Here is a 14,505-nt window from a genome sequence, read left to right on the forward strand (position 1 = left end):
CTGCTGAACACTGGGGAAACTGAGTTTCTTTCGGAGTTCCATCAGTGCTTTTGGGGAAGACTTCAGTGTGTATGCAAGCTATGAAGCCAAATTAGCAGTAAATAAACATACATTGATCCATCTCCTGCAGCGGTGGCACATTTCAAGTGTGCACCTATGAAGTGTAGTACTCAATCTTTTACACCTCAGACTAAGTTTTCCAGCATACTTGTGTGAAAGCTGCGTACTAACATTAGTCCTACTATTCAAATTTTCAGCCTAGATAAGTGTACAGTTTTTTAATTTTCCAGAATGAATGACAATCCAAGCCTAGGTGATTTCTTGCAGTACTACTGGTTATACACATAGATATTCTTTCAGTAATGGTGATTTTAATCCTGTTGGAAAAATTAAGAAACATTTCTACAGGTTAGATCAATTTCTCATAAAATGAGAATAAAATGTTCTCATAAAATGTTTAAAACATGCACTGATGCTGTATCAGTAATTCTATTTTAAATTACTCACTTGAAAACTGTTAAAAATGCATGCATTTAAGATGAATGTTTGGTACGAAAAAAAGTTTGTTTACCATTTAATCTAGACACAAATGAAATATGATTTTAATTCACTGCTCTCTGAATTGCATCAATACAAACCTACTCACTTCAACAGCTTAGCATCAATAAAGTTTGTGCAGCTGGAATATATTTTGTGGCTACAACAACCTGCTGTGTAAGCTGCTGGTTCAGGAGGAGAGACTTGCTGTTTGGCATCAATATTAGCTAATGACTATTATTATTGACTGTTTTTTAAGTTGGGTTTCCATATTAAATGGGCATAAACGGGGTGTCTTGTATAATTGCTTCTTATGTTAAAACCCCTGAATTTTTAGCAAAGAAGATCTGAATAGCAGTATTCAAAAGTCACCTCCAGGCTTTCCATTAAATAATTATGACCACCTGAAAAAACAAAGTTTGTTAATACTAATTTCTCTGTACTTAGTTCTTAATTTCATTTTCCAAAGCTGAAAATTATAATAAAATTACTTAAAGTTATTGAGGGCTTATTTTGAGTAGACTTGCTTGAATTTTCATGTATTTTGAGCTGTAGAAGGATGTTTCTAAAGGAAATCTACTGTTACTTTAGATGAGCAACTTTGTTTTCTTACCTACTTATTCGGTTATTGAACTAGGTGTTAATTGAATCGTAGAGATGAACATTTGTTATAATAATATTTAACAGCACTTTTTGCCAACACTCTATTTGTAATTATGTGGCTTCCCTGACACCAACCTCTTAAGACTTTCTAGGTCTACAGAAACTCTCCTTGTTTCATTCTGGAGTCTGGGATACCGCTTGGACACTATTTATAGAAACAGTTCTAGCTCAACAAGTATGCAGTGAGTGAGGATGGCAGTTTTAAATCACAGGGTGAAACTGGGCTCCCTTCCCAACAGCACGCAGGCTGGGAGCTGAGCAGGAAGGAAGGCCTGTTTATGAGCGTCTTATGCGCAGCTATGTCTGAGTAGGCAGCTGAATAAAACAGTGTTCTCTCGTGTAAATTATTCTCCTAGCAAAGGACTGACAATGTGAGGAAAAACTCCTTGGGTAAGTGAAGGAGAAAATGCGATGGCAGAGTAACAGTTCATGACTTTTTTTTGCTGTGTCTCACTGCACGGGTAGCACTTATTTTGGCTCTGTTTCTTGTGGTTTACAAGCTGTTGCCAAATATAGCTTTAGTTCCCGTCAGGAGTTTGTGGAATTTGCTGCTTTGCTTTGGGGAAGTTCATGTTTTAAAGAGATTGGTTTGTTTGTTGTAAGTCATTCTTGTTGTCCAGGTAAATAAAGATTCAAGGTCTTTCAATCTTTTAAATAAGCAAGATTAATGAGATGAGATATATATGTATTTTAAGTAATGAAACCCTTCTCTTTTGGAACTAAGTACTCGCTTTTTTCTGAAATGTCGTCTTTCTGTATTCATGTGATGTTTGAACTTTTTAAAGGCCTGAAGATCCTGTCACTAAGGAAGACAGGAAAATGTTACTTACAGATTTTATTTTTCTCTTGTCCATAGCCTTATTGGCTCCAACTGATTTTTTTACTTAAATCCGAAATACTTATAAGACTAAATTCTGTACTTATTTTCTACAGGCTACTATTGTTCTTTTAACAGTTTATATCCTAGTAAAAATGTGCCGTCACTTCAGAAGTCTGCTTGGCAGTCCTAAAATGCTTTTGTTTTTTTTTTAAATCAGTTTAAAATCCCCACAGATTTTACACTGCATTTGTTACCAGCATGTTGCAAATATTGTATTTACAAGGACTTAGGAACAAATTTTATAATTTTTGTTATTATTTTTTTTACTTTATGCTCTCTGTAGAGGAATGTGAAAATATGAGCCGTTATGATAGACAAGACAGAAATGCTAGGCAACATCAGGAAGGTTTCTGGAAAAGAGCACCACAACAACGGTGGAATACACAGGATCACTATCATCTTGGCCACACTGATCACTATATCCATGGTAAAAATGACTTGAACAGGTAAAGGACTTGTCTCTTTTCTCCCAAGCAATTGAAATACCAGGATGAGAAATGTCTTTTGACACAGAAGGGTCTCAAGGGATACTGCATACATGACATTTTCAGAATAGCTGTATGTCTGTAAGTAGTGTGTCTGGGTGGGAACATCACTGAGATTTATAATTTCTTTTCAAAATTTTTGTTTCTGTCACGGTTTTAAATAAAAAAATATGTTGCTTGTGTTTATGTGATACTACAAAGCCTGGATTAAGTTACCATATATGTTCCATGGAAAAACATTACACTGTCTTCTTATTTGCAGTTTGTAAGTGTGGACAGCTTTTTACTTATTGATTTGTTTTAAAATTCTATGTAAACATATCTTGGAGGCTGGCTTGAATGGCAGTTTATAGAAATCCTGATGAACAAACTGGTTTTTGGGTACTGTGAGAGGTGTATGCATGTGGGAAGGAAAGCCCAGCATTTCAGTGAAATGGGATTGACATTTCCTAATGTATTTTATTTACTGCTGTATGCCACAGTGTGTTAAGATAGCCCATGTTACAGAACACTTCATTTTTTACTAACTGCTTTCTAGCTCTAGTTTTGTCATCACTGTGTTTTTATTTTTTAATTATTCTTTTAAAGGGGATCAAAATACCTAGAATCTCCTGTTGGTCACTTGGAAAGCTATGGAGCACCAAATTTCTACCAGGCTCCTAGACAGCTGGTGGGCTTAGCAGAGAACACTGTGATGCTGGATGAAATGACACTTCGGCACATGGTCCAGGACTGCACAGCTGTAAAAACTCAGTTATTGAAGCTGAAGAGATTATTGCACCAGGTGAGCTGTTTAAACAGAACAAAAGCAGTAAAGTATTTTGGAGAGTGAGCCTAAGTGGGCTAATGTTCTGTTTGGCCTTATTAGGCTGTTATAATTTCCTTTATACATTGAATTTCAGTGTTCAAGAAAGTGTGCACTTTTTATTGCTCTGTAAAGTAGTACTTTTTTCTGACATTTCAGCACTTTGCAAAAAATATTAAGTATTGTTATTCTTCTTCTCTGAGGAAATAATGCTAGATTTTAAAAAAACTCAGTGGACGTGAAGAAAATTTTTTATTTAATAAGATTCTAAAAAGCTGAGATTATATTTTAATTTAGTTTTATTTTTTTTAAAATTGATTCAGTTGATCAAACCTGCATTCAGCGAGTCAATTGTAATAACTCTTTAAGCCTTTGTTTTCCTTCTTTTCTGTATGTTTTAACAAAAAGCTTAGCAAATCCTACTGGGGCATTTCTATTGGAATTGCTCAAATGCTTGATGACTTCAGCAGAAGTATGGCATTTCAGCTTCAAAAATTCCTTTGCTACCTTAAAAAGAAAAATTCCTTGAGACTTTCTTTGGAGACATATACAGATTAGCATTGAAAAGTATCTGTGTGGTGTTCTGTAGGTTTACTGTTGTTTTTTTCCTCACACAATAATGTGGAAATAAATTTGTGCTCTGAAAGTAAGATACTAAAACAAAACACAGCAAAACAAAAAGCAAATCAGCCTTGAAGCTAATTCAGGGGTATGACTGTGCCTTTTAGAAATGTGAGCATTTGCTTCCTATGGTAATTGAGAATACTGGAGATGTTTTTCCACTGATGAAATCAAAAGTATCATTCTAGCTAAAAGAATGTAGTGTCAGAGAGCGAAGTATGTTCTTAGAGCCTAGTGTCTGGGTAGTGAACTGCGTAAGCTGTGCCTCCCAACAGGCTCAAGCATCCAGTTATTACATGACATGGCAGAGAATGCTTATCCAGAGCCTTTAATACCTTTAACACAAGGACAATTAAACAACTAGATAGATGGTCTGTGCATGTGTAGATCACTGTGTAAAGTCATGCGTGTTACAGCCAAATAGTATGTGACCCTGCAGGATACTGTGTTTTAAATCTTGATCTGGTTTGTAACAGCCAGACTTCTCTAAAAGGTTCCAGAAAACAAACCTTGCCTCAAGTAGCTCAGTTTAAGTTTTTCTTAAAAAACTTAAACTCTCAGAAGAAGGCTACTCCTAGAAATGTATGTTCTTCAAAACTTGCTGCTTCTCTTGCCAAAAAATTGATCTTCTCTGCCTCACTCCCTGTAATGTAGGGTTGTGTAATAACAAGTATTACTCTTCCCTTCAAACTTGATCATGCACACTTCTCTGTATTTTTCTGACCTCATGTCCCCATTTTGACTCACTGCTTCCAAAACCCGTCACTAGACTTCTGAACATTTAATCTACACCCGTGTATTGTCCAACCTTTTAATCAAACAATATGAATGGCAATGTAAAAAAGTAAATTAACCTGCTACAGAGGGGATAACTTTAGATCCTTACTACCATTATTTACTAAACAATCAGAGTAAGACTCTCTCTCTCCATATATATATATCTTTTTGTTATTTTTAAGGCTTAAACCTTTCCTGAAAATATTGAATTTATACTGACAAGTGAGTAAAAATATTGCAGGTCTTTTTCTTTTAATTTTTTTTTTTTTCTCCATGTAAAGAACAGAAATACAAATTTGAAAACAATTACATGAGCTTTGTCTGAACACTTAAGTTAGAACTTGGTCTCATTCTGGGTTATATGAAAGGCCTCTTCTTTCAAAACTTTAAAAAGCAAGATACAAACTTAGCTGCTTTCAACCACTGTCTTTAGTAAAGGAAGCAGAGTTCTTATATTTGCTTCACCTATATTATATATTTAAATATACAAGTGTTACCTTTTTCCAGTTATGACTTTTGGCAGTATTACTTGGATAGATAGAAATAGAGCTGTAGTCAGGTCTTAGACATAAGGTCTCATGGGAACAGTTGTAGAAAGATAGTAAGATACAGTAATTAAAGTCCATTTCATACAATTATCTTACTGTAAAGCAGAGCATATAATGAATGTATACCTAGCAGATTCCTAGAGAGGCTTAATGTGCTTTATGGGATTCATTGCTGTGACTGTAGCTCACATCACCATATATAAATTACCTTGAATATTACTGGTAAGATAACTGCAACAGCATGAGTTGGGTGTTGTGTTCCCAGTTCTGCTTGGAAAAATAAGTAGTTATTTGAGCAGTCTAGCCTTTTCTGAACTCTGTGACCAGGATAGCAGTACCAGCAGTACATGTGTTGTCTGCTTACTTCTTGCATGCTGCCATCATGCAGAGTTTTTTAACATTTTCCCTGTAGTAAGTGTAACCTCTGATCTGGCAATGATCTTACAGCAGCTTACATGGAATGAAAATTGTAGGTTCTTCTTGTGCTACATGCAGTTATAATTATTTACAAGGAGATTTGGAGCTACTTGTGAATCTTCTCACTTAATGCTTAACCAGAGCACTAACTTTGCCTTGTAAGAAGAAAAAGCTCTGAAGTCTTAGCTCTAGTAATTACTGACATTTAAATGCTAATGCCTCTTAAACGTTGACTAAGGTACTTCATTTGCATGCTTAGTAGTAAATAAGTTTTCTTCTCATCTTAAATTCCTTCCTCCTCCTCAGTTAATTTCTTAAACTTGTTGCTTTAGGTTGAGGCTACAGAGCTAATGTGTTAGAACATCCTTATTTAAATAAGAATTGTGATATTTCTGATGCCCGAGAGCCTTTGATCTAGTCAAGGATTGACCATCCTCTGTAGTAACTTCCTCTCCAGTCTGGCAGCAGCGATTTGCAGCCACCCTGTCTTATCTCAGATGAGCACTTACTGATACTTTAAGGAGGACTGAAACATGAAGCAGTTCAAAGAACTGTGAGATCTGTGAAGCCCATTTTTCTCTGGGGGAGGCAAGTTTTGTTAAAAATGTTTCTTTTCAATTTACCCGTCATGAATGGAAAATAAGTTCTTATTTTTCAAGCCCAGATCTTCAGTGAAACTTACCAGATATGACTAGCCCACTTGCATGAAGGGGAATGAATGAAAAAAATGGAGTCTGTAGTGCTAAACTGTGAAATGCACCAATGTATTTTTGCTGAAGCTAGAGATTAGTAAGTCACCTGAGTATCTTTGAAGTACGTATTCATTGTACTCTTTTGGTTTTGCATCTGGTGAGATCTGCAGAGTTGCTTATCTTTGTTGTAAGAAGCCTGAAGTCAAAGAAGAAACAGGTTAGTTAATGAAATACTAAGATATTAAGTTGCATAAATTGCACCTATTTTTTTCTCTCTCTGCCACAAAATAGTTCACCTCAGTGACTTAGCTGTGCTTGAAAGAATAAGAACCAAAGAAATCACCAAAGAATAGCAAATAAAATTGACAAAATTTCAAGTTTAAACATTTGGTTAGCTGTTGGACTCTCATAAATGTTTTGACAGTGGGCAGTGGATACTGTATGACACTGATTTTTAGTGATACTTGAATGAAACTACACTCATGGTGCCAAGTTGTCATCAGGGAATAGCACCTGCTTTCATAAATCTTGATAAACTTTAGCAATGTTTCTTCAGCACTTTTCAACTTCTTAGTAAAGTGCAGATGCTGGAACTTTTAAAGAATTCTCAAGGTGAAATTATTAGCATACTATTAATAGTATATTATTTTAAAATCCTGTGTTTTGAAAGGCAGCTTATGCTGTTTGGGAACTGTGTGATAATTGCTGAAAATGCATTTGGTTCTAGAAAGTTAGTTTTGTAATAGAAGGATTTAAAATATGTTAGTAAAATGAAAGCAACTATTGTTTTAAGCTTTGAGTTCTTCCTCTGAGGCAATATAGGAGATTTTTTTCTAAAGGAGAATAATACCCTTCATCTCATCCCTTCTATTATAGAAGTTCTACAATTTTTCTTTATGTGTGCTTTTAACTAAAGTGTGCAATTAATATCACCTAAAGAAAGCAAAGGGAAAGGAGAAGAAGGAAAGTATAGGCAGGGAGAAAAACTGCACAGTCAGTCTGCTGTATAGAAGGGGCTCATTTATAATGCTGAAATACATTCCCTGGACTATTATGATGTATTTAGTCACAGAGCTTGACTTTATTTATGGCTGTGGGGTTTTTATTTATTTTTAAAATAGAGGCACATAAAATAAAACATTTAACTTCTGAGAGGAGAGGAGAAATACAAATAAGTGTGGCGTTTTTGAGCTGTTAAACTGTTTATCAGCAAAAAAAACTGCAATGCTCAAAGCCCAACAATCTATAGTAGGTAAACTGCTGCTGTATATAATCAGCACAGGTTAGAAAGAAAAAGAGATTTCTTTATTAGGCTGTTCTTGACTAAACACTTCTATTTCACAGAGGTTATTATTTATTAAGAAGTGTCACTAAATAAAAAGGAATATTTAGTGCTCTGTTTACCAAAAAACAATAAATCACTTCTTTGGGAATTTATAAGGTTAAAGGTTTCACACTTGTAAAATATTAGCATGAGAGCATATTAAGTACAGGCACTCAAAAATACAGGTTTCAATCTGTATTTGTTTGTATTTGAATGAGTTGAGGTTGTACTTTTGACAGCCATGATAGAGGGTTATTCCCATAACCTTTAGCTCGTGTCCTTGAGATGGATTAAAAATTACATATGCAGACCTGAGAATGCAATAAAGAGCTGCAGTTTAGACTGTAATGTTTGGGAGTGGGTGTGTAAAAATATTTGACATGTGGAAAATTAATTGTCTGGAGAAACAAGGTGCCTGACAGTGTTAAGAATCAGCAAAGAAAGGACTGTCATCTATTTTATCTATATGTACACTTAAAAATTCTGTCTAACTCTTACTGACTTTATCCTGAAACAATAACATAAACTTGTAGAAAATTAAGATGGTATTTTCTCAGCAGATATACTTTGAAAAGGAATATGAAGTTAAAATAATTCTCAGCATGAAATCAGACTACTTTCTTAGTCATGGCTGTAAAGCTTCAGACATTCTGGATTTGGTGTTTAGGCACTGCTAATACTATAAAATGTTAGAGGGGAGGTGACTTATTTACACTTGTCTTTAAAAAGTTACTGTAAAGGTTTTTGCCTGTGTAACCTTTTAAGTTTTTGAGTATTCTAAAAGTGTTTGATGGGAATTTGTGTGTGGATTTATTTTTTCCACTACCTGTTCCCTTTATGTAGCTAGTAGTCAATATAGGATGGTTTTCTGAGTCTTGCTGAAGTATGTTTTAATGGTTTCTGACTCCAGGTTTCCTATAATTTTCTATCTTGAAGCATGTGATTACCTCAGTTTATTACATACATTACTTAGAACTGGCTAAAAGATGAATTATATTTTGTTGACTTAAGTCCAGAAAAATCTTTCCAGTAAATGTAAATGAGTTGAAAGTAATTGCAGACAGTGATTTCTTAAATGAGTATGATCTTGATTAAACATTGTGTGCCAATTTATATATATGAATTTATATCAGGTTAAAAAAAAATCAATTTATAACTGAAGACTATCCCTCCGTAGCTAATTAAATGTGAATGTCTGCAACATCAGTCCTCTGTCAGTTGATATACTGCAGGTTATTTTCCTGCCTAAACTGAAAATAACTATGCCGGGGTTGTCAGGATGTAAGAGGTTTGAGTTGCAGCGTTTTGAATTTAAGAAAAAGTTAAACATTAACAACAATTTTTTTTTTCTTGTAATGCTGCTGTTTTTCGAAAGCAATCTCCTGAGGAAATGGGTTTGGGTTTTTTTGCTACCTATGTTTATAGGTAGAACTTCTTTGTCAATGTATTTGATAAGCATTTGTTTTCTATATGCCTCATGAGCTGCCCTCGGTTCTTGTGTTTGCAAACATCTTTTACATTTGGCAGAAATTAGGCTTTTGTTGCACCTGTATGATAAATAATGTATTCTACTACTGTAAACATGTTAGGTAAAAAACAAGAGGTAACAGCTTTTTATATTATCTGTTACAGTGTGAAGATACCTTTAGAAAGTTTACTGTAATTTTATCTGAAGGTTAAAATTAGTGTAAGTTCTCGCCAAGTTTCTGAAATGTGATTATATTTTAGCATATAATTTCTAGACCACCAAAATAGAATATGCATATAACCACTTGCGTTTGTTTTGCTAATTCATAGAGGGTTTTGCCAATCTAATCTCTTTCTTGTACATTGATAACCTTATTCTGCTTCACCAATCTCACTTCAGCAAAACAATGAAGAAGAAAGCAAAAGCAAAACAAAACAAGTTATATAGATGAATCCTAGCAAGTGTTCACAATGGGTTGGTTAAGTTCCTGCTGATAGTGTTAGAACTGAATTATTTTTTAGTTGCCCTGTGTTCATTATATGTATTAGGATAATTAAGACAATGGTAAGGGAATCGATGCAGATGAGCTTGCTTTGCTAGTCAGGTGTAGCATGGGGCTGGAGGACTTCATTTAAATCACCATTGAATATGCAGCATACTAACCTTCTTTGCAATTAGGTCTTAATCTGCTGTTTTAGAATGTTCTATTGCTTCACTTAAATGCATTCTAATGTGAACTAAAAGATGTACTAGAGGTATCAGTGATACAACTTTTAAAAGCCTGCAAGCTACTTTTGATTGAAATACATTGGCTTGTTTTGTTTTTTCCATTCCCATGATTGCTCCTTCACAATTACAGCTGTGACTTTTGTTCTGAGCATGTGTATTTGTTTCAATACACATTTAAAATAACAAGTGTTGATGAAATCTGTTTTAATATAAATTGAAATGTAGTACAAAATATATAATCTGTTAATCTGTAAATGATTCTATTGTTTTAATTGCTGCTCAGTTTCCTCTACCACTTCTGAAATGTTTTAGATTAAACAGTATTTGTTTCTTTATGGTATTATTGTGAAAATTATTTTTAAAACACTCTATTAGAACTTGTTCAGAACAGACTGTTAGCTGCTGCTTCATCAGCCTGTCACTTGCTGGCTTTCTGCCCAGAAGGAACAACCAGCCACTTGTGAATTGAGTACAACTGTGTGTTCAACAGGGTAAGCTGAAGGATTCACCATGTTGAGGAGTCAGAAGCCTTGAAATTCAACTGCTCTCACTATCATAGTCTTTAAAAAATAAAAAAAAAGCCAAGAAGTAAAAAATAACCCAAACAAACAAGTAAACAACACCAAAAAAACTTCAAGATACACAATTACATCTTAGTGATGGCAATTATATTTAACTGTCTGTAGTATGACAAAAGCAATTTGGAATCGTATGACAGTTCTTAGTATTTTTGTATTTTAATTCTGGTGATGGTTGTGCATATTTTGGCTGCAACTAACTGGTGACTGTAGGAAGAAGTTAAAACTTAATTGTTAGAAGTTAATTTTTTATTATTTTTTTTGCATCTGGACAATCTTGATGTTTCTCTGCAGTTCAGTTAAAAATTTGTGAGCCATATTTCTTAAGGATTAAAAAAAAAGATGCTTCATGGATATAACATAAATAGTTGTATTGTGAGTTTTTCCCTTAATTGATCCTTAGCATTTGAGCTGTGGTTTTACTCCCATGAATTTAGGGAGTTGCTGGTTCAGCCTCACAGCAGTTTCAAGGCAGACAGGTTTTAGGGAGTTGCTGCTTTTATATTCTACAAGTCATTAGATCAAGAAACTCCCCTTTAAGAACCCTAAAAAGAAAGTAGAATACTGTAAGATAGAAGTTTATTTTATTTTTCTTCTTTAAGAAGGTAGCATGGATGAGATGGACAGAAAGGAGGGGGTGTGGAATCTTTTTACACCCAGTAAATGTACGTTATGATCCCTCATGTCCATAAAATAACAGCACTGTAGTTGTACTGTAGTTTTGTCTCACACTGAGATTGGATACAACATTGTGCTACAAACCTGAGAATGTGTCATGAGAATATGCTGTCAGTGCGTCAGTCTGTGCCTTGACACTTGTCACCTAATGGAACCTGTTCAGGGCTGAGCCCTGAGGTTTGAGGTACTGTAGAGAAGGGCTGTGTGTGTTTTTGTCATGAGAGTGACAAAAGTGGTTCAGGACATATCCAGGCAATCATCTTTTGGCATCTTTGGTTATTTCGTTTCTACTTGCTGTGCTTAATTTCAGAATTTATGACTGTCATGCTGGGGGAAAGAATACTTTTCTGTGGTTCCAGTTTTTATAATTGATATTTTGCTCTGATGGCCGTGAATTAATTTTGTATTAGTTGTCCCAGAAGCAAATGTTGCTTTAGTAGTTAAGAATTCCTGGCTGAAATATTTTGTCTGAATATTTTGATATTGCTCAAACAGATTATTTGAATGGATACTGAAGAAAATGAAGCTTTAAAAATCACATAGCTTCACCATTCCTTTCTGATATAACACAGTGGGCAGTTTTTACCAGACTTTTTTTGCAAAATCAATGCACTTTGGCATAGCTGCAATTGTTTCTTCAGCTCTGTGAGGAGTGGAAGGCTGTTCATGGCCCTTATTTGGGCACTGTGCACATGCTGTAGCAAGGGAGGCTTTCCTATCTGGGAGAAAAGGAGAATGCACAGAGAGAGGTAATGGACATTCTAAGAGGTTCTGGAGACAAGTGATGTGTGTCCATCCTTCAAAGCAAGTTTGCAAGGGAGTTCTTTCAGTAAATAGTTTGAGGATATGAACTGCTGCTGTGTCTAGCTAGGACTGAAGGCAATAGCTGCCACCTACTCAATGCTGTGTCTTCCCACTCTTGACCAAGTGAGCTGGGCACAAGAGTCTTCCAGCTTCTTGCACTTCTGCCATAGCTTAGTGCATAAGGAACTAGTCAAACAAACTTTTTGGTAATAGATATTAATTCCAGTAATTCATCCTCCATTTCAATCATAACTTTGAAATATATACATAGTTTATGTTGCTGGTTGTAAGGTTTCCTTTAAAATAATGTTCAACAGTTGGTCATGAAACTTTCAGACAAAAATGCATGAAATATAAATAGACTCACTTAACCAGGTCAGATCTCATGGGTTGCAATATAAATCTCACAGAGAGCAAAGCATCAGCCAGTTCTTGTTTTTATTCTCTGATAGAATGATGAAAATATATCACTCCAGGACATCCCACTCTCACTTCCACCAAGTCCAGAACCACGAGAACCTGAGACAACTTTCAAGGTAAGTGACACTGAGGGACTCTACAGAGTAGAAGATAAAAGCCTGTTTGTGTATAAAAAGCACAAAGACTTCTCTGTCACTGTGAAGTAGTGCCTCTTTCTTTGTTCATCTATTAAACATTTGCTAGGTTTGCATTTGATATACTTGATCTTTTCAGTTTTGGTAAAATGGAGGGGTTTATTTGACCTTTTAAAATACATGCTTTTTAAAACAAATGCTAGCACCATTTAAATATTTAAAATAACTTCACTTTTTGTTATTTGTAGCAGCCATGTGGGAATTAACAGCTGTAGAGTAACTCCCTTCCAAAATTTGCTGCCAGCTTGTTAAGTGTTAGAAATTGAAAAGCTAGTTTTTGCTTTAAAGTATAATCATACTGTACTTGTTCTTTCATTAAATGAATTATTGACTTCAGTTTACAATTCTTTCATGTAAATAAATTTTCCCTGAGTTAATGCAGATGTTGTAGATGTAACTTAAAAACACTGTGAACCCCACAAAGTCAAAGATAGACTTTTTTTTTAATGGATATTAAAGGACAAAGCATTCACAGTGGATATTCCAAAAAGGATCATCTTTTATGGTCCAAGTCTTGTAATGTTGTGCTTTCTACAGTACAGGGATTTTATAGCATTGCTTGAGGCTCTTATTGTAAAATCAATACAGAAACATCACTAATCCTGCACTTACAGTAGTAAGTAGTAGTAGTACAACAATACTTGCTGAATATACAATAAAATTAGAAATACTCCTTGAAAGGGAAGAACACTTAGAATCTTGTTCCTGTTTGAAGATCATCTGTCCAAATCCTGGTTTCAGGGTTTAAGAGGTTCACCAAAGCTCTAGTTCTGTATGCATCATTCTTTTCATTTAAGCCTTCTTTTTTCTTTAATCAATGCGTTTGTTGTCCTGCTACAATCACTTCCCTCAAAATCTTAGTCTTAATTCCTAGAGGAATAAGGATGGCTTTTTAACTTAATAAGAAAAAAAATTTGCTAGGTTTAACTGATAGTTTGAATTGTCACATCTTTACCCAACACCATAATGTTTTTTGAAAAATTGCCCAGCAAATCAGAGTGTTGTCCTAAAGTGGTAACAAATAACATCTTCAGTGAAACTGAATTCATAGATCAATGCTATTAAATGGAAGTATGTCCCTTAGTTTGTGGCCTAGCTATAATGGCACAGTTATAAAGCACATTAAATTGACCTAATGATGAAAAAATATTTTAAAAGAATAAATTATTGCATATTTCCAATATTTACTCTGAACTTCAGGTCTTCAGTTTATAGTAGTTCAAATCAGCTGTGTTGTTTGCATTCAGTAAATGTAGTTCTGCTTATGTTTCTATATTATATTGTTCATGTTTCCATCATTCTATGTCAATGATAAATTCACTTAACTTTTAAGCTTCTCTATTTTTTGTTGTTGTATAAAGAGGAGCACATTAGTAGTAGATGCTGGGGATGTTCATCTCTGTGATGCCATTCACTTGTACAACAGATGAATTACTGCATCAAAAATGCAGCCAATTTACTTACCTTAGCCTGAAAATTCAGTCAATTGGCTCAACCCTGCCTATTACAGAAGCTTCTAGTCAAGCTTCTTCACTCTTTAGGCTGTATGCTTACAGCCTGTCTCACTGTGTTAATAAGAGGAAAACTTATGCTAACATTACTGCCTGTCCTCCATAAACATCTGATATAATATGTCCCATAGGGGTGTTGCTTTAGACTGTATAGCCGTTAAAGAAAACCTCATGTTGTCTGCTGTTCCACTGCAGATGGATGATCTGCTGAATGAGATCAGGCAGCTGAAAGATGAACTGAAGAAAAAGGATGAAACAATCAACCAGTTAGAGCATCAACTTGTAAGTGTAGCACTAAATGTTTAACAATGTCTCAAGTATGCACTGCAGTGAGACTTCAATAGGTAACAAAGCTTTAAGAGAGCTAGGTGTCT

General features: G+C 34.8%; 1 protein-coding gene across 1 annotated transcript in view; it reads left to right on the forward strand.

Moving 5' to 3' along the window:
- CCSER2 (coiled-coil serine-rich protein 2) overlaps positions 1-14,505 on the forward strand; it is a 48,638-nt gene that overhangs the window by 18,127 nt on the left and 16,006 nt on the right. Inside the window, exons 4-7 of the mRNA XM_010001116.1 lie at positions 2,364-2,526; positions 3,154-3,349; positions 12,459-12,542; positions 14,327-14,413. Coding sequence (XP_009999418.1) covers positions 2,364-2,526; positions 3,154-3,349; positions 12,459-12,542; positions 14,327-14,413 — 530 coding nt within the window. The remainder of the gene's footprint in view (positions 1-2,363; positions 2,527-3,153; positions 3,350-12,458; positions 12,543-14,326; positions 14,414-14,505) is intronic.

Source organism: Chaetura pelagica, unplaced genomic scaffold (genome assembly GCF_000747805.2).
Source record: "Chaetura pelagica isolate M959 unplaced genomic scaffold, ChaPel_1.0 scaffold346, whole genome shotgun sequence".
Taxonomy (NCBI): domain Eukaryota; kingdom Metazoa; phylum Chordata; class Aves; order Apodiformes; family Apodidae; genus Chaetura; species Chaetura pelagica.